Raw genomic sequence first — 23,710 nt, 5'->3', positions numbered from 1 at the left:
GAAAAAACAATCAACAGTGAAAATATTTCACAGCGAGTACAAGAATTTGAAACCATTACAACTAACCAACAAGAGCAACAAGTCTCTCAATACGAGTCATTGTGACCCTGGAGGAAACTAACATCAGGTCCAGCCAAGCATTCCTAAGTGCCGTTGTACTCCCGGAACAAGTGCGTCTTGAGCCTTTTCTTGAAGGTAGGGAGACAGTCAGTGTCCCTGACGGAGGTGGGGAGTTGATTCCACCATTGGGGGGCCAGACAGGAGAAGAGCATGTGTTGTGACCGGGCGCTCTTGAGCGGTGGGACTACCAGACGGTTGTCAGAAGAAGACCGTAGGTGGCGGGGGGGGAGTGTAAGGCTGGAGGAGAGACTTGATGTAGTCGGGTGCAGTCCCGTTCACCGCTCGGAAGGTCAGTACCAGAGTCTTGAATCTGATACGGGCCGTGATGAGAAGCCAGTGGAGGGAGATGAGGAGCGGGGTAACATGGGAGCGTCTGGGTAGATTGAAGACCAGACGGGCCGCCGCGTTCTGAATCCTCTGGAGAGGGCGGGTTGCGCATGCTGGGAGACCGGCGAGCAGCGAGTTGCAGTAGTCCAACTTTGAGAGGACAAGTGCTTGGACTAGCAGCTGGGTGGAATGCTCAGATAGGTATCTCCTGATCTTCCGGATGTTGTAGAGGGTGAATCTACACGACCGGGAGACCGCAGCAATGTAGGCCGTGAGGGAGAGCTCGTCATCCAGAGGATGAAGGGGTCACCGTCGCCGATCCCAGGGTGATTGAGAGATCGTGGGAGATGGAGGGTTTGGCCGGGATTATGAGGAGTACAATTTTACATTGTAAAAGCACCAGTTGCATTTGTGAACCTACTTATCCCAAAACCAGCTCATCGTCCTGTATAACCAGGTCAGGCAATTTAACAGGCAACACCTGCTCTCCAAAACCAACCTGTGACATACATTTACACGATCGCAGACAAGAAACCAACCAAATCTAATTGGACTGAGGTGTGTGACGGCTCCCTATTGTGATTGCAGGTGTGCCTGCCAAGGCGGATGTATGATACAGGCCTATTCTTCTCAGGGAGCAGTGAGCCTTGTAATTATCAGGACATATCCCCCACGTGCCGCTCATTTGAAGTGCTGGGGGGAGCCACGGTGCTGCTTCCCATCTAGAGAGCCTGTGGTTCTGTCAGATGAGGCGGATAGCAGAAGATCCACCAGGAGAAAGAGAGATGGAGCCTGATTGAAAACACAACATGATGTATGTGCCAGAAAGCAATTACCCAATTACCCTGTCACCCAGCAGCCCTGAGGACGGGACGATAAAGAGCTTCCATTCAGCTGCCGAGGTTGTGTGTGGGAGGCCGATCGCTTTGGGCACAGGAGTTGGCAATACACCTGCTGCTTCAATAGGGGTTTTTCAGGTAGCGCTTTTGAAAGACAGATGTCACCTGAGAAGACTGGAAACCCCAGCTCTCTACTCACGCACTGTGGGCAACCGCTGGGTCATTCCTGACTCATAACATGTCACATATGACTCTGAAATTGTTTGAATTTTTTACAATATTAATATGGGTTGTTTATTTATGATATGTTCAAGCTTCACCTCAACCAACTTATCTTTTTCCTGACCTAAGGGCACCAAAACCAGCACTTTGCAGTTCATTTCTTCTTGTGATACCTGCAAATTTGTCCTTTCTGATGGCACGCTGTATTGGAGAACCTGTTCTTACAGCGTCTGGCAAGAGACGACATCCAAACGGGTTGGATGCTGCACATCTGACTTGTTTTTGCTGCACCGTACTATCCACTACTGTAATTGGAAAACTGTAGGATTTTTTCTTTCTTTCAACAATGTTATTGTTGCACTGTGTCTTATTAAGTGAGATATTATTGTTGCCTTCAAATATTCTTTGTTGTTCACCATGCCTGGTAGCTGAGATGTGGTTGATTTGCGATGTGGCTGGTAAAAGACTGTTCCGACCAGCGACGTACTGTACAATTACACACGTCAGGTCCTTCATCTTCTGCTGTACTTTCTCTATGCATTATTTATACGTCGCTTTGGATAAAAGTGTCTGCTAAATGAATAAAGCGATCAAATCTAAATGAGGGTTTAGGAGTGATTCAAGGGCAGTTCTTGCAACCATAGAATTACATAAGACTATTGCAGGAAAAGCTGACTGAATCTACTTTTAACCATTACACATTTTTAAAGCAGCGAGAGGCACTCTCTTCCAGTTCTGTTTAACCAGGAAGTTGAACACAAGACCTTATGTCAATTTCAATTCAACCAATCTTGTATGCCTGTCACCTGTCAATAATGGGTAACTGTAATTAAAAAGTCAGTCCGACATGTGTTGTGTGTAGTGTTTCATGAATGTGTGTGTGTACCTTTGCGCTCTCCCAGGGATGGGTCATGACCGTAGGGCCCACTGCTTGGGGGGGCAGCTGTTCAGTAATCTCTCTGAGAGGCTATTCAGTTCTGCGTCTGTTTCCTTAATGTAATTATTTTAGTAACACCTCAAAGATCTCAACCATCTCACTCATAGAATGCTGTGCCGCTCTCTCTCTCACACACACACACACACACACCCTAGGCATTGAAAATATTGTGACATTTGTACACAGTTTTTATGGCTGTAATTATACGACAATGGCACCTACAAAAAGGGGCAGGATTCTCACTTTTAGCATGTATGTTATTGTCGGCTAGAGGCTGCGACCTGTACATTATCTGACTAACCAAAACAACTGTAACAGTGGCTAGCTTACTTGTTGCGATGATACGGACTGCGTATTCAACATGAGAGGGTTCCAGGTGGACGAGGCTGAATGACAGACAGGTGTTTGACTGCAGCAGGAGCACAATGGTGCTCAGAGGGGCTGGCCTGAAGGCAGGGGCCCGCAAACAATACCACAGCCTGACTCAGGTGGGCAGGAGTAACCAGAGAGCTCTACATATATCACACAGACAGCCCACTCTAGTAATATGTTCCCCAGACACCGCTTTTGTCCAGTACAATGGCTTGTGAGGTTGGCTTTCCATTTGGTGTGAAACAGACAGCTGTATGTCATGTAAGCTTTAATGTGATGGTACACTGTATTGAGTTACCTTCTGAACAATCATTTGCATGACAGTTTTTCCCATGAAAACCTGATATTGCAACACTCGTCTTGTTCTTCCCTCCCAAAAGGTATGGAACATCGCCAAACTTCTTTTTCCAATCTTTGAAACAAGATCTCCATCGACAAATAGAAGATTCACGTACATCAAAACAATCACCATATAGCTTAGAGAGCTTTGTTGAAAGAGCTTTGCAAGAACAAGTCGTCATGTTTCAACAACAGAGGTCTCATCAACCGGACATCCTTCACTACCTCCAGGGGACATGCCCTCTTCAGGAGACCACATCGAGAGAGTCTAGGCTAGCGATCCCTCTAGTGGCCTGTCCAGCACTCACACAGGCCCAAGGAGAGGACAGGGGGACCAGCCCATCCTACCCAAATAGGTCACCGCAGTTTTTGTGGTGGCGTGTCAAAGGTCAACAATAAATACATCCCCACATCAGAATGGAGAGGCCATGGACAGCGTGTACATCATATTAAACAGGGACAGATGACAACTAATAAGGATGAGTGAAGAGAGTGATTGCAATCCCAGGCCTTCCTCTCACTCATCGATCTAGTCCTGTTGATAATCACCGTATTTTCAATTTAATTCGCAAGTCCCTCAAAATGGGATAAAATGACTAAATATGAAGGAATATGGCATCTGCTGCGTGCCTCCACAGAAAAACTATAGAGTGACCTCTGTACAGTTCAGCCAACCACCTTCATTTTAATTAAAAATTTCTCATTCCAGCAAGAATTATGGAACCCTGTCTGGATAGGAGTTGGCAGTTGGACGAATGAAATACAGCACGCCACAATGAGCTGAGACAAAAATAAAGAAAAGCTAGCTTTGTCCGATCTAAACAATAATGTCAGGACATTTCTATAAGATTTCTAGATGATAATTTTCATCCTTTAAGGGGACATGTTAAGCATAACAGTATCATTATCCTACACTGGAGGTGATTTCTGTAGAAAACCTGTGTGTCTGCGCCTATTTTCACCATAAGAAGCCATGATTGTGCTTGAGACCGTTGAATGTGCTGCTCTGCTCTGCTAACTTAAAAAAATGTATATATTTATATATTAACTTAAAAAAAACTTCCAAAAACACAAATTACAAACATATAATAAAAAATAAAGTTTAAAGACTTAAGACAAAGTGGACTCATACGTTGCGACCACTTTGAGGCTATATGTTTTTTTTCAAGAGTTTGAAGAGGTACAGTACTGGCTTAGCCGTGCTAATAGTGGTACATTATTTGTTTATCATACTGTCAAACAGTAAAATTACCAAGAAATGATTTAGAGCCAAGGGGTGGTATCAATTATTTCCATCTGAAAAAGAGGGGTTTGAAAGGAGGGGGGGGGCAAAGGTGCTGCATATAGCACCAACAGTAGTCCGGCTCACAAAGAGCCTGCTGTAAAGGCAAGCTCATATTGCAGGCTCTCTGAGAGGCTACCTGGACTGAGCGAGCAACATATCACAGAGACAGCACTCCAGGACTGAACGACCTGGACACAAGGGGGTGATGTCACCCCTCAACTCAGCCTCTAAACTGGAGCCGTTTGCATGTCAAGTCTCATTTATAATACTACACAACCAGCAGGAAACACTCACACTATAAGACGGCTGCATAAACAACACCAGTAATAAGCTTTGATATAGAAGACTAGAAAACATAATATTAATGAAACAAATGTAAATCAGTGGATTTCTGATTTACATTTTGATTGATTCAGGGTTTGAAATGAACTTTTTTACTTGATGGTACTGGTGCTCCCAACTTTAAAAAGTTAGGAGCACCAGCAAACATTTTGGAGCACCCACCGAATATTAAGGAGCACCACAACCACAATTTCTACGATGTAGATTTATTTAGCGAGCTAGTTAGCTCCTTGTCACGTCACAATGGAGCACAGTGATAAGGAGTGACTGATGGCGAATATTAACCAAACAAAATTAAAAGTTGAGATTGTTCTGTTGATTGACGTGAGTGACTGACAGGCCTACATTTAGGTGGGGAGAGCTAGTGGGTGGAGGCAGACGGAGAGGTTAGGTGTGTGTGCGTTCGGGGATACCCACCACTTCCTCATCGGAGAGTTCTCGTCCCTGGATGCTGCTGCCGTCCCTCACGGCCTGCTGGTGTCTCTTGCCCTTGGTGTGGCTGAACAGGTGCACCTCTGTGGTGATCTGGTAACACAACACAGGGGTCAGGGGTGACCCAAGGGGATATACTGGAGATAGGGGGTGGAGGGGCCCATGGGAGCCCATTAGAACAATTAGTACAAAGAGGGGCCCCCGGTGGCCCTAGCGAGCAACTTATGATGGAAAACGAGCGGAGCTGCAGTACGGTTTAAAGCTTTTAGTTGACTAGGGATCATTTCATGGATGCCATGTCATTCCCTTTTCCTTTCTGACAGCACAGCAGAAACACAGCGTTAACCGCTGCAAAGCAGGGAGGGACTGGCTGACTTCACTCAGGACAATAGGCCTTTGTCTCAGCGGATACATTTTACAGTGGAACGGCACTGTACACACACAGCTCTGAGGGGAATGGGCTGGACTGCAAGGTAGTAGGCAGAAGTTCTGCAAAAATTTTAAAAGCTTTAATATTTCCTCTCTGACCGACAGACAAAAGCATTGGTTAGATTGATAATTACACCACTGTACATCCTTGGGAAAGGCTGCTAGTACATACAGAAAAATGAAGAACGAGTTCTCAAAAAAAGAAATACAAAACCTGTAAGGATGAACAACTCGCGTAAAACAGAAACAGTATGAAGAAGCCGGCGTTGTTGTTCCCTCACAGCTGGAACTGAGCCCGAGCAGGATGGCCTGTGTTTAATGTCATTAAGCAGAGTGCTTGCTGCTGACCCACAGACGATCTCTGGTATCAAATACTGGCCAAGGTCATCTGACATCTTAACAAGATTCTGTCTCTGCTGTTCCCCCCTCACCCCCCCCACCAACCCTGTTCCCACCACCACACCCTCTTTATGCGAAGCTAGTTTAGAGATTCAAGGCGTCTCGACCTTGTTGGTGGGACAGGTGGCCCGTCATAGATAAAAATGTCGGTAGATTTGTTGCCTGTCACTTGAAAAGCAAAATCATGCCTGGCCATAAATATCCAAACCAGAGTTCATGTTTAATCAATGCAGTTAAATCCTCATTTAAATGCGCTCTCTCCCAAAACTCCTCTGAATCACCTTCTCGTCAGCAGTTTTATGCAGATAAGTCTGCCAAGTGACCCAAGGGGTCTACAGCCGCCCAACAATGAGCCTGAGCAACGCCTCTACAGCCCCCACTAAGCCAATCAGTCTTTAAAACGAGTGCATAAAATTAACCAAACGCAAGTAAAAAAAACGACTTCAGATTCTGGCGACATTGGCAGTGACGGAAAGTAGCGATTGCACACGTGGCACGTTTAATCCCGACTGTGGTTAGATCTAGAGACTCACCACCACGTTGCACAGAGAGCAGTGCTTCTTGCGTTCGTAGGGGGTCAGTTTGGGCGCGTAGTCAGTATTGGCGTGTCGCCCGCTGCTGAGCTCAGCGGCCTTCTCCTTCCTCTGCTCGATCTGCTCCATGTGCCTCCGACTGCTCTCGTCATGCTGGGGGGAGGGGGGGGGGGAGTGGAAGATGAAGGGGACAGAAATGGGGGGGGGGGAGGATGAACCTGGCAACCCCAGTGGAGGGTCGGAGCCTCATAAAAAAAAAAAAAAAAAACGAGAAACGCCGTCCACCAACCTTCATCTGGATCTTCTTCTGGAGTTCCTCCATGGCCTCCTGCTGTGCAGCGCTCAGCGCAGCCAGACGCTCCTCTCTGTCTCTGGGGAGAAAACACAAGGTGGGGGGGGGTAAAGATCCTGTCTAGCGTACTGACATGGAGACTGGTCCTAGCTCCTGGGTGGTGGTGGTAGGGGGGTACAGACCTGGCCCTCTCGCGGGCCGCGTCCTCCCTGGCCCTCTCCTTCTCCTGCCTCTGCTGCTCGATGCGCACCTCCTGCTCCTTCCTCTTCACTAGCAGCTCCTCCACCCGTGCCTGCCGCTCCGCCTCCAGCGCCCGCTTGCGCTCCTGTGGGGAAAACAGGGGGGGCGGCTCCGTTAAGAGATAGCAGTCACGGGTTAGCGAGGTTCGGTGGGGGGGACAGACCCCCGGGGCATGGTCTGGTCGTACCTGTACCGCCTCGTCTCGGGCCTGCTTCTCCTCCTGCCTCCGCTGCCTCTCCTCCTGCAGCTCGCTGAGGCGCTGCTCGTACTCGGTCAGCTTGGCCAGGACGTCATGCCTCTTGTTCTGGGCCTCCAGGGTGTTGATGAAGGCTATCTCGTTCACCTGGACACACGCACACAGGTTAATGTCAGTCAGTACTGAAATGGAACCTTCTGGAACCTTCACTGGCTGAGCAGATGGGGGTGTGGTGGGGGGGAGGTCGAGGGGTGGAGTCAGCATACCTTGGCCTCCTCCTCCTGGGCCTTCTTCACGATGGCCTGCAGCTGGAGCTCCCGCTTGAACTCAGCATGGAGCAGCTTCTCGTCCATCATCCTCCGACGCTGGTCCAAAAGCTCCTCCTTCCACTTCCTCACCTCCTTCTCCTGAAGGGAAGAGAAAAGAGGAGACACAGAGAGAGACACAGAGAGAGAGAGAGAGAGACACAGAGAGAGAGAGAGAGAGAGAGAGAGAGAGAGAGAGAGAGAGAGAGAGAGAGAGAGAGAGAGAGAGAGAGAGAGAGAGAGAGAGAGAGAGAGAGAGAGAGAGAGGAGACAAAGAGAGAGACGGATAGATGGGACGGAGAAAGGAAAACGAGCGAGAGAAAGGGGGGGGAAGGCCAAGACAGCTTGGGTCAGCTTGTTTCACGGTTAGCACTGACACGTGTGGCTAGCAAAGATGTGCTAGGGGTCTCTGTTTTGGCTGCTCCCCTCACCAGTATGTCCACAGGGACTACTGTGAATATACACCACTTCATGTATTTATGTGGTTAATACTCTGGATTACTCAAGGACCTCACTCATCTCAGCAGAGGCTGGCGAACAAAAACAAACGTCATGAAAGCCTGCAGACTTTGGTCTGGTTGTCTTTCAGGCCAAGACCAGAGAGAGAGAGAGAGAGAGAGAGCGAGAGAGAGGGTCTCTGATCTGATATTTAATGATTCTATCTGTGCGCTGACAGAAGCTCTCCTCATGGCCTGTCTGAGGGCGGGGATGTGTGGGGAAATTCTCCACCCCGGCTGCGGACAGATTCACCCTTTCCAGAAGTTTCTGGAGCTTGTGGGTCTTCTCCTCCTGCAGCTTTTCCCGGAGCTGTTGTGCTTTCAGCTGCTTCTCCTCGTGTTTCTTCTTGGACTCGGCAATGGTCCTGAGGAGCAGGGCAGATGGGGATGTGAATGTCTGACTAGCGACAAGGACCCCAAAAATGGTGGACGTAAAAGCGTGCGTACCTTTTGCGAGAGGGCGAGGACAGTTTCTCGTGCATGTGGATGCCGTGGCCGGGGGGGCGCGCTGGCTCCTCCTCTACGATGTCCCCCCAGGAGGTGCTCTGACGCCAGGGCTCTCGAGCTGCATGGGGGCGGGAGGTGGGAGGGGGTGTTAGCTTCCTAAAACACGCCCTTAATTCTAAGGATTCTCCTCATCAACATACAATCTGGCCTACATGGACAAACTGAGTAGTTCAAAGGAACTTAGTGTTCTGTCGTAATGGGAACAGGTACCATCATAGTCAGCCAACATGTCACTCCAATCCAAATTAAGTCCACAACTTCCACTGCCAATGCTTGCCTAAAGCAAAGAAAATGACAAGCATGTGAGTGAGACCAGTTCTTGATATTGTGGTTAAAGACTGCTGAAGCAGCTTATCCATTGTGCGTGTGTGTATGTGTGTGTAACTGAGTGTCTGTGTGTGTGTGTGAGTGTGTGTTTGAGTATGTGTGCATGTCATACAGAGAAGTCACTCTCGTTGTCGGTCTCCAGGTCGTTGTTCTCAGCCTGGATCTCTCGGGTCAGCTGCTCCTCCTCTGCGATGGCACTAGCGATGGCCTCCTCGTTAGCTTTCTCCAGGCGGTCCGCTAGCTCCTCCTTCTTAGCCAGGACCTCTGCCATGGACTGGGGCTGGGCACAAACACACACACTCACATATAGAATGGCCAATAGTGCTGCGTGTGCAACAATTAAGTGCTCTCTCAAATATCTTTATTTTGGCCTGGACACTTTAAAGCTGTATTCATTGTTAAAACATGATAACCAAAGAAGCCAACCAAAAAGCACCAAACTTTCAACCACCACAAAATCACAAGGAAGGAAGCATTCAGGACTCATGCATGAAATGTTCACTGTGAGCATGAAGAGATGGTGGAAGGAGGCACCCATGGACCATTTGATTTCACATTTCCAAAAAACTCAATTCTTAGATATGACAAGTCACTATGCCCCTTGTATTTTAGCATATAATATATAGTTCACTTACATGAAAGCTTACATTGTCATCATGTGTAGATTAATGTATATTCATGCTAGAGCTCTCCAGACTGGCCACTCCTCCAAAGAAGGGGACTTAAGGAGATATTTCTCTCAACACCAAGCCTTTCTGCCTTTAAACCAAGGATTCCAGTGGAGTCTAAACAGCTCTGGGCTGTTTCTGAACCACACAGCCTGCCGTCTGGACCAGTCTAGAAAACACACCAGGCCTACAGGGGATTTGGGCTCAAATAAACTTCCCTGTGGAGGATTTAAACCAGATCTTGTCTCTACAGAGGGCTGGCCTTTATAAAAGGTGCTAAAGCAGGGAAGTAGGGTCACCCTGGCTAACTTTAGAGATATGACTTACTTACTGATGTTAATACACATGACACAGAAGCGCTGACCAGTAGACACACCTGCTGCCACCAACACTGGACAGATGGTATTCCCATAGACCCTGGCCTGAGTACTAACTGTAACTCCCTGCCACTGGTTGCCAACAACATCTTTAAAAAAAGCATCTGTAGGCCACCTAAGGAGGAACTGCTCCGGCATCCGCCAGAATTACAACAGCGATCCACTCAGCACCACTCACCAACACCCTCGCATCGAGACTGTTCTGGGGCCGTTCTGGAGGGAGCTGTGCTTTCGTATCAATGCGTCAGGCCTGGAGGTTTCTCAGTGACTTTGTTTAGGCGTTGAAGGACCCCACGGGGGGAACCCTTGCCCCCCTCCCCCAGCACCCCCCCCCCCCCTCCTCCCTCCCCCCTCCCTCTGATCCTCCATCTCTCAGCACTCACAGTGGAAAGCTCTGTGGGGTCCAGCACACTCTCTGGTTTCACCGCTGCCATGGGAGTTTCAGCCTGTCTTGGAGCAGATGGAGCCATGCCCTGTGACGCGCCCCCCTCTGCCCTCTGCCCCCCCTGGGCCTCCACACCGCCAACACCCTCGCCCTGGGCTGGGTCTGGGGATGGGGGGAGGGCCGGGGCTGGGGCAGGAAGGGTTATGGTTGGGGCTGGGGCTGGTGTGGGTTCTGGGGTTTTGGAGGAAGTTGGGGCTGACACCGGGAGAGGCACGTCGTCACAGGGTGCGTCGACACACTGTCCAGAGTCTTGAACATTGTCTGCTGGGGACTGCACCGACACAATCACACATACACACACTCACACCATTAAAGACGTGCACATTTCATGACAGCAGAAACAAAAGCAAAAAATCAACACACACACACATTCAAAAACACATAACATGCAGGGTTGCTGGCACTAACATGCCCTTCAGATGTAATCCTGATTCAAAGATAAGATGACAACGCAGAAATACATATTTGCATTTCAAATATCTGGAAATGTCTAGAACACACCCTCACCAAATGTGTTCTGGGACATTGAGAGAGTATTCATTTCATGGATGAAAATGGGATTTCTGTCCCTGAACTGTCAGTGTACAATCAATCCCCTTTAAAACTGATATCTCCCCCGTCTGGACAGGCTGTCTATGAATACCGTGGAGCCCAAAACAAAAACAATGTGGCTGATAAACCAGTGTAGAGTTTCCCTGCTCCATGTCTCCTGTCTTCCTGCATTATTGATATGTGACGACTGCTCCGGGGTGGGAGGAAGATGTGACATCATGCAGCAATACCTCAATCTTGTGACCCTTCTCCAGGTCTCCAGTCTCCCCCAGGGGAGCCTGCTCCTCTGAGATTGGCTGAGGGTTGGACAGTAGCTGGGTCTTGTCATTGTCCGGAGGGCAGAGGGGCTGGAGAGCTTGCTGCTGTTTTTGTTGTTGCTGCTGCGGCTGGTTCACCATGTTGCTGTCGTCTCTGGGGCAGATGTTGGCCAGCACGGGGCTGACCTTGGTTACGATGGCAGCAGAGCGAGGCCTGGCTGGACGACCACGCTGGACGGTCTCCCACCCTTCCGCGTCTTTCTTACCTGCAAACAGTGACACATGCTCAAAAAAACTGGACCATTTGACATTTTATGAAAGCCCACACGGAACGCTCGAGGTTTGGAACCTGCCTGTGTATGCGTGGGGCTGCTGTTACCTGGTTTCTCTGCAGGAGAAAAGTTGGTTTGGCAGGGGACAGGAAGCGACTGGGAGGATTTGACCCGGTCGGCCCAGCTAGGGCCGCTGTGGGTGAGCCGAGCCACAGCCAGCGTAGGAGGAGGACCGCTAGAGAAACACACCTCACACTCAGAACACGGGAACACAGCAACACATTCACTCAAACACAAGCATTACATCGAACTGTTGCTGTACAGGTAAGTGGTATCTTGAAGGGCCCGTCCTAGCCAGTGTCTGAGCCCAGCCGTGCTCCTCTATCTCTGGGCATCAGGGTCGTCTCGGGCAACAGACCTCCGTCATGATCAATACCCATTTCCTGCTGCATCCGATTACAGGGCAGCGCACGTATCGAACAGATGATTCAGCAGTCTTTAACCACACTTTTATCTACACCTCCCCATGCTTCTGTGGCGTGGGAGTGAGAGACTCGACAAAGCGCATTAAACAAAGCGCCCTTCTATCAGCAATCAATGGGCCCATCAACAGATCATGAGGACGTTATACGGACCGAGAAAGGGCTGGACTGGTCACTTCATGGAACATTGATTTCTTAATAAGGGGATGCGGTTCCCCTTCAGCACATGAAGACGTTGCGTGTCAGGATATGGCTGAGGGCAGAGGACAAGACCTACCCAAAGTTAAGGGAGCGCCTTGCATTGGGAGAAGGGACCATCCTGTCTGAGGAGGGACTGGGCATCACATGACGTCCAGGGGACATCTTCCGCACTTCCCAGGCCAATGACGTGGGTCTGCGTGGACAAAGGAAAACAACTAGAATTCCACTATCTATCCAACACTATGAATACCAGTCATCAATCGATATTTATTCATAGAGTATGTTTAAAAACAACCATTATTATTGCAGACAAATAAAGCATACAACAATGTAGATACAAGTACAGTAATAAAAACATAAAACAGTTCACCAAATGCTTCGGAAATGTTAAAAGCCAAAGAGAATAAATAGGTTTTTAGAGCAGACTTGAAGGTTGAGATAGAAGGTGTTAATCTGATGTGCAAGGGTAAGCTATTCCACAGTTTTGTCCACGCGACCACAATGTGTGATCACCACCAGAGAGTATACCAGAATCTGAAGATCTCAAGAGTTCTTGATGGAATATACGGCTGGAACAAGTCTGACAGCTTTTTAAGGGCCAAAATATGTCGTGTTTTGTAGACACAGCAAAGGCTTCACATGCTAATGACAAGGGTGGCTGGGTCAGGGTTAGGATTGTACAACATGCCATCACCTGTATACAAGCCTCCAGTATGAAGACAGCAGATATGTCCAAAATGTTTCAGGTTGTCTAGAGCAAATAAGTCCAACTTAAATTGGAACGCGAGGTAAAAGCTTGTTTCTTTTTGTTTTTGTTTTATTCCTTAGTCGATTTACGAGTGTTGTGGTCATTCTGTTAAAGAGAAGCCAATAAACTGGATCCCCTTGAATTAGAGCCAAGGCTATTGATCCAGTCTTTGTTTGGGACTCTCAGCCAAGGACCAGACATGGCACTTAGAGAGCTGCCTCAGGGTGCGCTTGGAAAGCTAGAAAGAAAGACAGAGATGGAAAATATCACCTGTTCTGCGCATCGGTTTTCTCCAACTTCTCCTGCAGCTGGATCCAGTCGATGAGAGCTTTAAAGTCTCGCACGTAGTTGTCCAACATCATTAACACCTCCTGGAACACATGCAATCACAAAGGGATAGTGACAACACCACTACATTTAAATGTATTTATTCACCAGTGACTTGCAAACTGCAGAATAACACCATCACAGCAAGCCACCCAGGAACACACACACGCTACAGTACAGAACTATACAGTACTGTGCAGAAGTCTTAGCATCCAAGATTTTATACATAGTCACACCAAAGACAATTTTGTATTTTTTTTGTCCTCTGTATTTGTGTGGCAGTATAAAAGTTAAATTTTAGCGCCTTTCATTTAATTGTTTCTTAAAATACGTTTGCTTTACTTTTTATTAATTAATTTGTTGTGCCTGAGACTTTTGCACAGTACTGCATATCACACACATATACACTATATAACTATTTATCACACACAGTAGACTTCTCATAAGGGTAGAATTTGCTTCAGATAACAAGATTACATAGACAGCAATCATAATACAATACCAAACTAGAGATAACTATATTTGTTCCTGTATCTCACTGATAAGGTTGTATTGGAGGTGGGTTGTGTGAGAACCTTCTCCCCCATTCCATCAGCCCATGGCTGTAGGGACACAGACAGGCGTGACGGATGGGGAGCGTGGAGGGAGTGGTAATTGAGAGTAAAGCTTCACAGTGCTTTTAGTTAATAGATGAGTCAGGCCAGTGAAAGATGTGTTCGGCAGCAGGCCTGCTGATTACAGCTAGTTAACAGGCCAGGCCCCAGCCCTGGTCTTCCACTGACTCCTGCTCATCTGATAATGGAGGCTGCACAGCTGGGGGAGGGGAGGGGGTGTGACAGACAGGGAGTGAAAACATTAAAAAGGTTTCCCTTTCACAACCTGCAAAACATGCACTCACCTCAGTGGGACCCTCTCGTAACAATTTCTGAGGGCCGTCTGCGCTGCTTGACCGCTGTGTTAGAAATGCTAACAGGCCGAGGCTGTCTAGAATGAAAAGCCACACCTGACCAACTGCCATTTCTTATGTATCTAACCCAAATGAGAAAAGGAACTGTTCTGTTCCCATGATCTGTATGCGAGATGTGGTTCTAGTTTCCTCCTGAGAAGAGGGAAGATGCAGAGAAACGCTCTGCGAGACGAAGTGGCATTAATCAGAGCTGGGACAGAACAAATGGTTGATGAGAACTGATTAGCCCTGAGGGTGGGGGTATGGGGGAGGGGTTAAAGAGATGTGGGCGTTATTAATGTACAAGTATAAATCTGCTGCTTCTGTCCAGCTCTACTCAACAAGGTCTTTCAGCACAGGAAGCGACCCCCTGGACAAGACTGCACGCCTCAAACCAACACCTCCAACCATGTCAGGCTCTCAACCCCACACACTGCACACACACCTCATCCTCAGCAGTCTAAGCTTTGTCTTGTTAATATTAAACAATCAGCAGATACCAAAATCGAATCCAATTCTTAGTTGGGAATCTGGACTCCAAGTTGAGTTCTGCTACAGTCTAAGCGACTAGTCATGTCTGTGGGTGGTGTGGAGCTCCCGGGACAAGGGCTGTTTGTGTCTGAGTGAGAACACACAGAGCAGCTTTACACCGCTCCAGGGGATTGCGGCCTGCCGGGCTGGTATCGGAGCACTCTCCTTCCCCTTCAGCTAATTCCATCATTTATCAGACAGTCCATTAAGCCTAGCAAGGCTGGTTTGGGGAGAGGAGGAGGTTGGGGGGTAACCCAAGCCCAGGTCTCCATACGTCATAGGGGTGAAAGCAACAACAACAACAACACAAGAGAGCTGTTGCTTGTAGCCATAACTGTAGCTAGAGCGCTACACTCAGATACTCAGTCACTCAGTCACCCAGAACTCATTACTCGTAATTTTGGTGTAGGTAGATCTGGCACTAACTTTTCACATAATATGCAAAAATATATACGTTATTAGTAATCCATGTTGGCTGTTATTAGGTTCCACCTCAGTGAAGGCATCCACCTCCAACATAGACCCAGTCTAGATTGGGTGCCTCGTAGCCAGTGCAAACCCCACAATCTTAACACACACATCCACAATGTTTACACCATTGTGTCATCGATATCCACTCCCCAAACAAGTCCTCAGCAAGGGCCCTGTGATCATTCTCTCATCGGCAAACCTTCAGACAGCCCCTCTGACACAAAGCATAAAACCAAAGGAATAACAACCAGAGCAGCATAGGGGGTAAAAAAACTCTTCTCAATCCAATCCAATCCAATATCTCCCTCAGGTGGTCATGAGGAGCAACACATCTGCTTTAGTGCAGGGAGCCTACATCTCTCTAGAGCAGTGGTTCGCAACCCTGGTCCTCAGGGACCCCTTTCCTTGCACGTTTTAGATGTTTCCATGTTCTAACGCACCTTATTCAAATTAATGGACATCCCATTCATGGCTTCAGTCCCAGCCTCAGATTCCAAGACCAACCTTGCACTCCACCACGCTCTGGTCAGATTCACAGGTGACGTAGATCTCATCCACAGCCCGGCGCAGGTTGTCAAAGAGGAAGGCCCAGTATCGTGCCCGCAGGTCAACCTTGCGAGGCTGCCTGGCTTTAGTTGGACTCTTCTCTGCTCCCTTGTCCAGCAAAGCTCCTGTCGTGCTCTTGCTCTCCACTCCCACATTCTATGGAGAAACCATGAGGAGAATCGTTAAAGGCAGGGTACGTATGTTTAGCAAAACTAGCCTTTTTGGCTTGAGTTTGAAACTATCCAACTCAAAACATCCCACCCCCTCACTTTAAAGCCACTCCCCTAAAATACGTCAATGCCCTGCCTGACAACTGCCGGGAAGTAGGTAGACAGACAAGTAGCCCGTCCAATCATTGCATTTGGTTTGAACGTTTAATTTGTCATGTTTATTACAGTCCTGCGACAGTCACAGATATAATATTTATTTTATTTTACTGTCAGAGCATTTGAAGTTTATTTATGCAAATATGAAGTCCTTGTCAAAAACATGAACTACCTTAGCTTTAAGTTGCACACTGAAGTGTCAGGCCTTGTGAACAGTCTGTACATTATCTTCTGTAATTTTTGGGAGTAAACACTCAACACTAAAACGACAACTTGTGCAGTTTGTACTTTAGGAACTGTCTGAGTGGAATGACTTGGAATATGCTAGTGTGTGGTGCCACCTAGTGACAAACTTTTTTTGTACTATACATCTTCAAACAAGCGTTAGGTTATTTGCTCCCATCCCCATTTAGTGATTTATAGACAGTAACCATGCCCACCTGTTTCTTATTTCTGTGTAGACCAGAGTTGATTCTCTGAGCCCTTGGATTGCTGTTGGAGTTGGTCTTCGACTTTGCTATGAGAAATATATGAAAATTTTAAAAAAAGTGACTGACTGAGAACATTCCGCATTGAGTACGTTATTTTCATGGTCATTACTGTGGTTTCTAGGGAGAAGCAAACATCTTAAACACACAGACAGTGTTAGAGTGCAGTGTTATGGGTCTGCATACCATACAACCACAGGTAAAAATTGGCATGCAAAGTAAGGAAAAAAGTATGGATGAAAGGGTGGGAAGGAAAGATAAGATAACACTTGGCAAGGTGAGAGACGTTGAAGAGGTGTGTGTGTGTGTGGGGGGGGGGGGTTAAGTCATGCCCTCCCTGTATGTCAACACCAATATTGGCCACAGAAGAAAAATAAAGGACACAAAATCGTTTAGCCACGCTAACTTGACAAAGACAAAGTGGGTGAGTGGAACGTAAAAATAAAAAAAGATTACAGATGCCACCAACCTTCCTCTTCTTTGTTCTCCAGAGGAACACTCCAGGCGATTAAGTTGCGAGCAGCACGGCCCTCCTCTGCTACGATCTTTCTCACCTTGTCATGGCTGTTTGAGCGCTGAAAGGACGCCTGCAGACACAGTAGAGAGACCTTTTATACCCAATTGTTTCTTGTTGATCAGACTAGCTGAAATCTCGGCCTCACAGTGGACACTTTGTTGCAATTGGCCTACAGTATGATGGACAGTGCATGGGTGTACTTTATAGTAATGTGAGGACTTGTCTGGGAAGGCAATGCCCAGAATGGTGAGACATCATTCTATTTATGAGTATGGGAGTCTTCTCCATTTCTGTGTATGATAAACAACATGTAAGATCGACTTTGCCCCACATTCATTGACCTAATGGCAGATTGGTAAAAAAAAAGGTGAGAAAAACAATCTCCCTCCCCTATTCACAAACGTCCTAACGATGAAATGGAATCTTGTGTTTGTCAAATATTGTATCAGCCCTATATAAAAGCTAACTCGATTGACTAGCCTTGCAAAAAAGGTCATATGTATGATAAACAACATGTAAGATGGCGCTGGCTTTGTATATCGGAAAATTAAGGAAACGGCTGCAGCTATCAAAAGCCCCGTTAGGCTGCCCGATATGATTGATGCGGTGGGCAGAGTTGTTGGAGCTCAGACTGTGAACTTACAACGCAGCATTGATTACAACAGGGATAGGTTTGCGGCTCTGCAAAGGAAGATGGAGGACATGGAGACCTTCCTGAAGGGTGGACGTGAAAATTGGGTGCCAACCCAGACCTACTCACACATTAACTTTCACCTACTACAGATATCACCACCCCCCCACCCCCATCCAACGCCTTCGCCTGCTTGTTTCCCCAGGGTGGCTGGCGGGTCTGTGTCCAGCGCCTACCATGGCTGCAGGTCCAGATGCTGCTTGTCTACCCCCCCCCCACTCCCCGTTGCAAGTCACATGTTTTTGTAAATGTTGTTGTGCTTATGTGCTGAGGTTTTTGTCTGTTCCCACACTGTACTCCTCTAGGAGCATTGTCTGGGTGTTGCCTTTTTCTCTCCTCCTCTCTCCTCATGTTATGCTGTAACTTTCTAGTCTCGTCCTGTCTACCCCCTTGTCATGTTTGTGTATTAGAAACTGCAAGTGGCAGCTCGGATCTAAGATGGATTCGAGAGACCGCAGATAGAGTGCGGCTAGTTTGGTTTGTTAAACGTTTTAGATCAACACTTGTATTATTGTTTTTGTTGATTTTATGTAAAGCACTTTGAGCTGCAATTCTTGTATGAAAAGTGCTATATAAATAAAGTCTTACTGACTTACTTACTTACTATTCACAATGCAAATTGTGACTTGAACCACTTTTCATCCTTTTTTAACAGCAAGTGAGTCATGGAACAATGTTGGTTTCATCTCAAATAAAACTAGAGAAGGTACAATTTCTGGGGAAATTGTAGGGTGTGCTTGCGTCGGTTGCAGAGGGGTCCGTTTTTTAATGACATTTTTACAACTGATATTTCCGTATATTTTATATAAAAATGCATACTTATTATTTGTAAAGATTACATAGATTTAAAAGCATATTTTTTTTGCTGCTCATTTACAACTCAAAATACTAAGAGTGAAGTGTAGAATGAAATCGTTCTCTTCTCATTTCCCCTGCAAGAGGGAATGGTGATCAGCAGCCTCACAGTTGAATCAAAACGAATACATTTGGCAGACCGGTTTAAAAATTGTCCTTTTAAGTTTTTCCCTTCTTGTGATATTTCCAGGCATTTAGCCTACTCATATTGCATTCATTCATTATAGGGGTCATTGATTGCAGAACCGAATTGACCTTGTCACAGTTGAATAATGACAGTTCAGTGGGTAAAATGGACATACAGTGAACCTCAAAGTTCACTGACACCTCTTTTCTATGTAAATCTCACAATTAAAAAATGTAGCTGTAAAACAGTTGTGACGTCACAACGGGGCTCCACTTTTTTGCCTCTGGTCTGTACCTTTGTCACGCCCCAAAATTTGCTGCGCGCTGCTCTGTGTACTTCCACATAATTACAAGCATATTGAAAATGGACTACGGTGGTAAATGCGTGTGTTCCAGGCTGTACAGGGAATGCTGACACTTTTCAGAGTTCCTAAGGAACCGAACACCCGACGGGCTGTGATGTTTGTCTATAAGAAGATCCCTGTGCAGTTCGACCCTCAATTACACATTTGCTCGAACCATTTCACCAAGTCTGGTTTTGAAAACCTGGGACAATGTAAAGAAGGATTTGCTAAGCCGCTGATGCTGAAAAGAGGTGCTGTTCCAACCGTATCATCACAACCGCAAGCTGAGTATGATTTTGTCGGTAACAGTTATTAGCAATGCTAACGTATCCTGTATCTAGCACCTTCCTTTCTACAGTTCTTTCAAATAGATAATCTTGACAGGCGTTAGCAATAGGGTAGACTGCTATTCGTTTTCTGGCAATTTTTTCGGAAGCTTCCCTTCTAATGCCGACTACAGCTAGTCTAGCTAGAGTCATTTGCTAAGTAAGGTATGTTGATGTATTTAGAAACGTATTCAGCATTCTACCTATGCTAGATACAGGAGTAACTGTTAGCGACAAAATCATACTTACAGCCAAAAAAGGTGGAGTGTGGAGTGAAAAGTGTCAGAATTCCCAGTACAGCCTGGAACACACGCATTTACCACCGTAGTCCATTTTCAATATGCTAGAAAAACTTTCTTCTTTGTAATTCTGTGGAAGTACACAGAGCAGCGCGCAGCAAATTTTGGGGCGTGACAATGGTACAGACCAGAGGCAAAAAAGGTGGAGCCCCGTTGTGACGTCATGTTTTTTTGTTTTTGTTTTACCGACTGTTTTACAGCTAAATTTTTTAATTGTGAGATTTACATAGGAAAGCGGTGTCAGTGGACTTTGAGGGTCACTGTATGTCCATTTTACCCACTGAACTGTCATTATTCAACTGTGACAAGGTCAATTCGGTTCTGCAATCAATGACCCCTTTAAGTAAGGGGGGTGCCGAACATGTCCTGTCGCCGTTTGACTTCCTAAACAGCTGTGGAGATGTTTTTGTTAGCTAATAGTGTGTCTCACGTAGGCTACAGCGTTGCAGTGAGCTGTACAGGTAATGATAATTTCACCAACAAATCGTTTACTTGTAATCTAATGTCATAATAAATCCTACAACAAATATGTATTTGTGAGGATGTGAGGAACGATTGAAAACAGATGCATCATAGGCCGCTGTAGTATGTGTTGCCCGGGCAACAGAGGCTAATGTCATGATGCTAATGCTTCAGTGAAATACATTTACATTTAGTCATTTAGCAGACGCTCTTATCCAGAGCGACTTACAGTAAGTACAGGGACATTCCCCCGAGGCAAGTAGGGTGAAGTGCCTTGCCCAAGGACACAACGTCAGTTGGCATGACCGGGAATCGAAATGGCAACCTTCGGAATACTAGCCTGATTCCCTCACCGCTCAGCCACCTGACTCCTGAAATAGTAGACTACCTGAAATAGTACTGTACACTATCATTTCCGAAAGTAGATATACTTCCTTATATCAGCTTATATTGTACATTACACTTCACAATTGTGTTTCATATCACAAAGTAAAATAAGTAAATAGTTATCACCCTGGCCTCTTTGCTTGAGCGTTTCTGCAGCTGCCTTGCAGTAAAGCTATAGTTAGCCTAGCTATCTCCCAGAAGTTAACGAGCTGCTAAATTAATGTTCTGCTAGAGGTAGTCACGCGTGTTTTCGTGACGTTAGTGACGTATAAAGTCACGTCAGTGACTGTGTCTAGCAAGATAGCTTCACTTTTCGCCACAAAAACGTAATTAAAACTTAAACCATGCAACGGAACGTAAATAAAAATACAAGCAACTCAATCGATACCAAGACGAAACTTTTGACACCAACGTTTTCTATGTAGTCCAAATTTTGATGGATGCTTAGGGGGGCCAAAATAATAATAATAAGATATATGTGAGAGAACAAAGGTTGTGCCTTCGCCGAAGGCAAAGCATACCCAACTAATGTTATATTTCAACAGTCAATAACTATAATGTAAAGTCAAATAGCCTCAAAGATTGTGTGGACTGTACCCCTTGTGACAAGAAACGTATTTTAGTGACACTACCAAGACTGTTATTCCTTACAGCTCATGTGACATTCATAACTATGAGGTATCATCTCTTCTTATTAGCCCACACAGAATGTATTATATGCAGCTTTTGTTCCAGCGTGCTCAGAGAGTATTGCTCAAATGGCTCATTAGGTTTTACACATGCATAAACAGCATGCGGTGCCCTGGTCTGCAACTATTTCATATCCTGGGGGTACATCACTGACCTACTTTAAGTGAGCATAATTATTTACATGTAGCCTAAGCCCTTTTAACAGTAAAGGAAATCTAAGATATTGAATATGCATTATTTATCCAACAAAATAGCTATGATCTATCCAAAATAATCAAAACAGTAAGTTGAGTAGCTCTTAGTAGCCCATTTCCAAATGAAGTAGATATTGTATTTCCTGCATTGTCATCAGACATGGCTGGCTTAGCCTATAGCCTACACTTTTGACTATTAGCAAACTGTACAATCTAAAGGCATATGGAAAGGTTTCCCTGATCACCTAATTAGCTGACAACCTGCCACCTGGCCAGCATTCGGAAAAAGCAGACTGTTGGAGAACAACTCATTAAATTCATGACATAACATAGACTGAATGTTATACTGACCCAAACACTGCATGCACAAGAAATTAGGACCTAGTCATTTCTGTCTTTGTCTAAGTGAGGTGGTGGGTGTGAGGTTTTTTAAAGCAGATCTATGAGACAGCAGGACAGAGGTAAGGGAGGTAAAGAGAAAGATCCAAAGACAGAGTACATACAGAGTAGAAGTAGAGTCTGTAAGCAGGTTGATCGTTCTTATCCGCCCTTGACATACTTTTGCAGCACACTTCAGCCAACCTGTTTCTCCGTGCTCACATTGCCACTAGTACTAGGTGACATCTTCTTCTGACAGCAGGACCAAAATAGACTCCCACTGTGTGGCCCGCACTGCTATAGCTAGTTGCCCAGCTGTGTCAAAAACTCCACTAATGGAAATGAAGATAAGACAGTGCTTTGTAAGATGAGAGTCCCCTCACGACTGCACTGTCCGTAATCAGGGCTGAGCCTTGGGCTACTCTGCTGAGCTAGCAGCGACTCCCTGGGCCCTCGGTGCTACAGTCATGGCTGCTGTCCGTCTGCACGCCGCCCTGCTCTGCTCTTCGTCGTCGTGTTTACAGCTCCTGTCCTGCCGGCTCTGCATCGGTGCCCCCCGCCCCCGTCACTCACTCACTGTCCCACAGCGCTGCACGGTCATGTGAAGACAGCAGGCCGGCCTTTCAGCCGCTCTCCCCTGCTGCCAGGGACGAGAGTCTTGCTGCAGGCTCAAGTGTTGCTAATATAAACCTCTGTTAGCCAAGGAGTGATGCTCAGCATCCAATTTAACAAGACAGGCGATGAATCATGCATGGCTGGAGGACAACATCAACACATACATAAGCTGCAACTGACAGTCTGCAGAGCTTTAATCTGCAGCTAGGCTTGATGCTGATTCTGTGTAAAATAAAATAAAAAATAAAAAGTTTGCACTAGAAATCTGCACTGGTGAAACCTTTAGTTAAAATAGAATCAAAGCTAAATAAACACAACATTTTCAGATAAATTAATACAGATGGACACTTGTTCTGGCAAATTAGTCTACTATCCTAATTAAAACCTGATACACTGTCTACACTTACACATGTTTGTAAAGGTAATTGACTATCTTGCTACTGTATCTCTAAAGTCTTGGTAACCAAGAATTAAACTGTCCAATCTAAAAACAGCCACAGGCAAGCTGTCAACCTAGCTTTTAACCAGCTAGCTAGAAGATAGCCACAAAATGTCACAGATAGATAGAACGCCTACTGTAGTACTGTTGCAGAAGCTATCTTGGTAGCAGGGTAGTAATACTGATGGTTCTAAGCTAAACTAGGTCAAAAACAACCTAGGATGACAGTTGGCTAATTTAACCCTGGAATACCAAAACGCGTATAGTTAGTTACATCTACGACAGATTATTACGAGACACCAATTTTCATGAATACTGTAGAGCTGCAATATAGCTAGTCTAGCTATATTAATCTAATTATGTTATACTGTAGCTAAGCAAACCAACTTAGCTACAACAAGCTAGCTACTGTAGATGGTTGCAGGAGCTGGGTACTTTAACTTGGCCTGGCAACTTGGATACAACTAGTCCAGCTAGCTAACATTAGTAGGATATTTATCGACTTTACCTTCAATGCGATGGTTATGGGTGTGCTCCGACTCTTGCCACCTCCATGTGAAGATCCTGAACTGTTGCTACCAGACCTCTCTCTCCCGTCCCCTCCTTGACCGATTCTTGGACCAAGTCGATGCTGGCCAGCTCCACCACGTCGCCGTCCATCGTGGCGGCTGTCTTTTGACATTGATGGAGACTATTACTATGCTATGATCAATTCAATGTTTTGAGTAATTGTAAATCCTTTCTGAAACGAATCCAACTTGTCTAGTTTTCAGCTTTGATGTAGAAGACATCGAAGCCTTAAACGACATT

At 46.2% G+C, this 23,710-nt stretch overlaps 1 protein-coding gene across 2 annotated transcripts in view; it reads right to left on the bottom strand.

Annotated features, from left to right (window-relative positions):
• Window positions 1–23,700, bottom strand: part of scaper (S-phase cyclin A-associated protein in the ER) — a 56,099-nt gene extending 32,399 nt beyond the window's left edge. Inside the window, exons 1-19 of one of the 2 annotated variants that reach the window (XM_067235266.1) lie at window positions 23,409–23,700; window positions 17,047–17,164; window positions 16,530–16,606; window positions 15,722–15,919; window positions 13,213–13,313; window positions 12,271–12,387; window positions 11,619–11,746; window positions 11,213–11,505; window positions 10,369–10,701; window positions 9,053–9,220; window positions 8,824–8,890; window positions 8,554–8,671; window positions 8,360–8,471; window positions 7,571–7,711; window positions 7,296–7,451; window positions 7,051–7,193; window positions 6,866–6,947; window positions 6,577–6,729; window positions 5,201–5,308 (exon numbers count right to left, since the gene is read on the bottom strand). In XM_067235266.1, the coding sequence (XP_067091367.1) occupies window positions 5,201–5,308; window positions 6,577–6,729; window positions 6,866–6,947; window positions 7,051–7,193; window positions 7,296–7,451; window positions 7,571–7,711; window positions 8,360–8,471; window positions 8,554–8,671; window positions 8,824–8,890; window positions 9,053–9,220; window positions 10,369–10,701; window positions 11,213–11,505; window positions 11,619–11,746; window positions 12,271–12,387; window positions 13,213–13,313; window positions 15,722–15,919; window positions 16,530–16,606; window positions 17,047–17,164; window positions 23,409–23,582 (2,787 nt within the window). In that variant the 5' untranslated portion in view covers window positions 23,583–23,700. The remainder of the gene's footprint in view (window positions 1–5,200; window positions 5,309–6,576; window positions 6,730–6,865; window positions 6,948–7,050; window positions 7,194–7,295; window positions 7,452–7,570; window positions 7,712–8,359; window positions 8,472–8,553; window positions 8,672–8,823; window positions 8,891–9,052; window positions 9,221–10,368; window positions 10,702–11,212; window positions 11,506–11,618; window positions 11,747–12,270; window positions 12,388–13,212; window positions 13,314–15,721; window positions 15,920–16,529; window positions 16,607–17,046; window positions 17,165–23,408) is intronic. The other variant, XM_067235267.1, reaches the window with a different exon arrangement.
• Between the last annotated feature and the right edge of the window lie 10 nt (window positions 23,701–23,710).

This window comes from Osmerus mordax, chromosome 4, assembly GCF_038355195.1.
Source record: "Osmerus mordax isolate fOsmMor3 chromosome 4, fOsmMor3.pri, whole genome shotgun sequence".
Taxonomy (NCBI): Eukaryota; Metazoa; Chordata; class Actinopteri; order Osmeriformes; family Osmeridae; genus Osmerus; species Osmerus mordax.
Note: the sequence above shows the minus strand (reverse complement) of the source record. Positions and strands in the feature narration are given on the sequence as shown.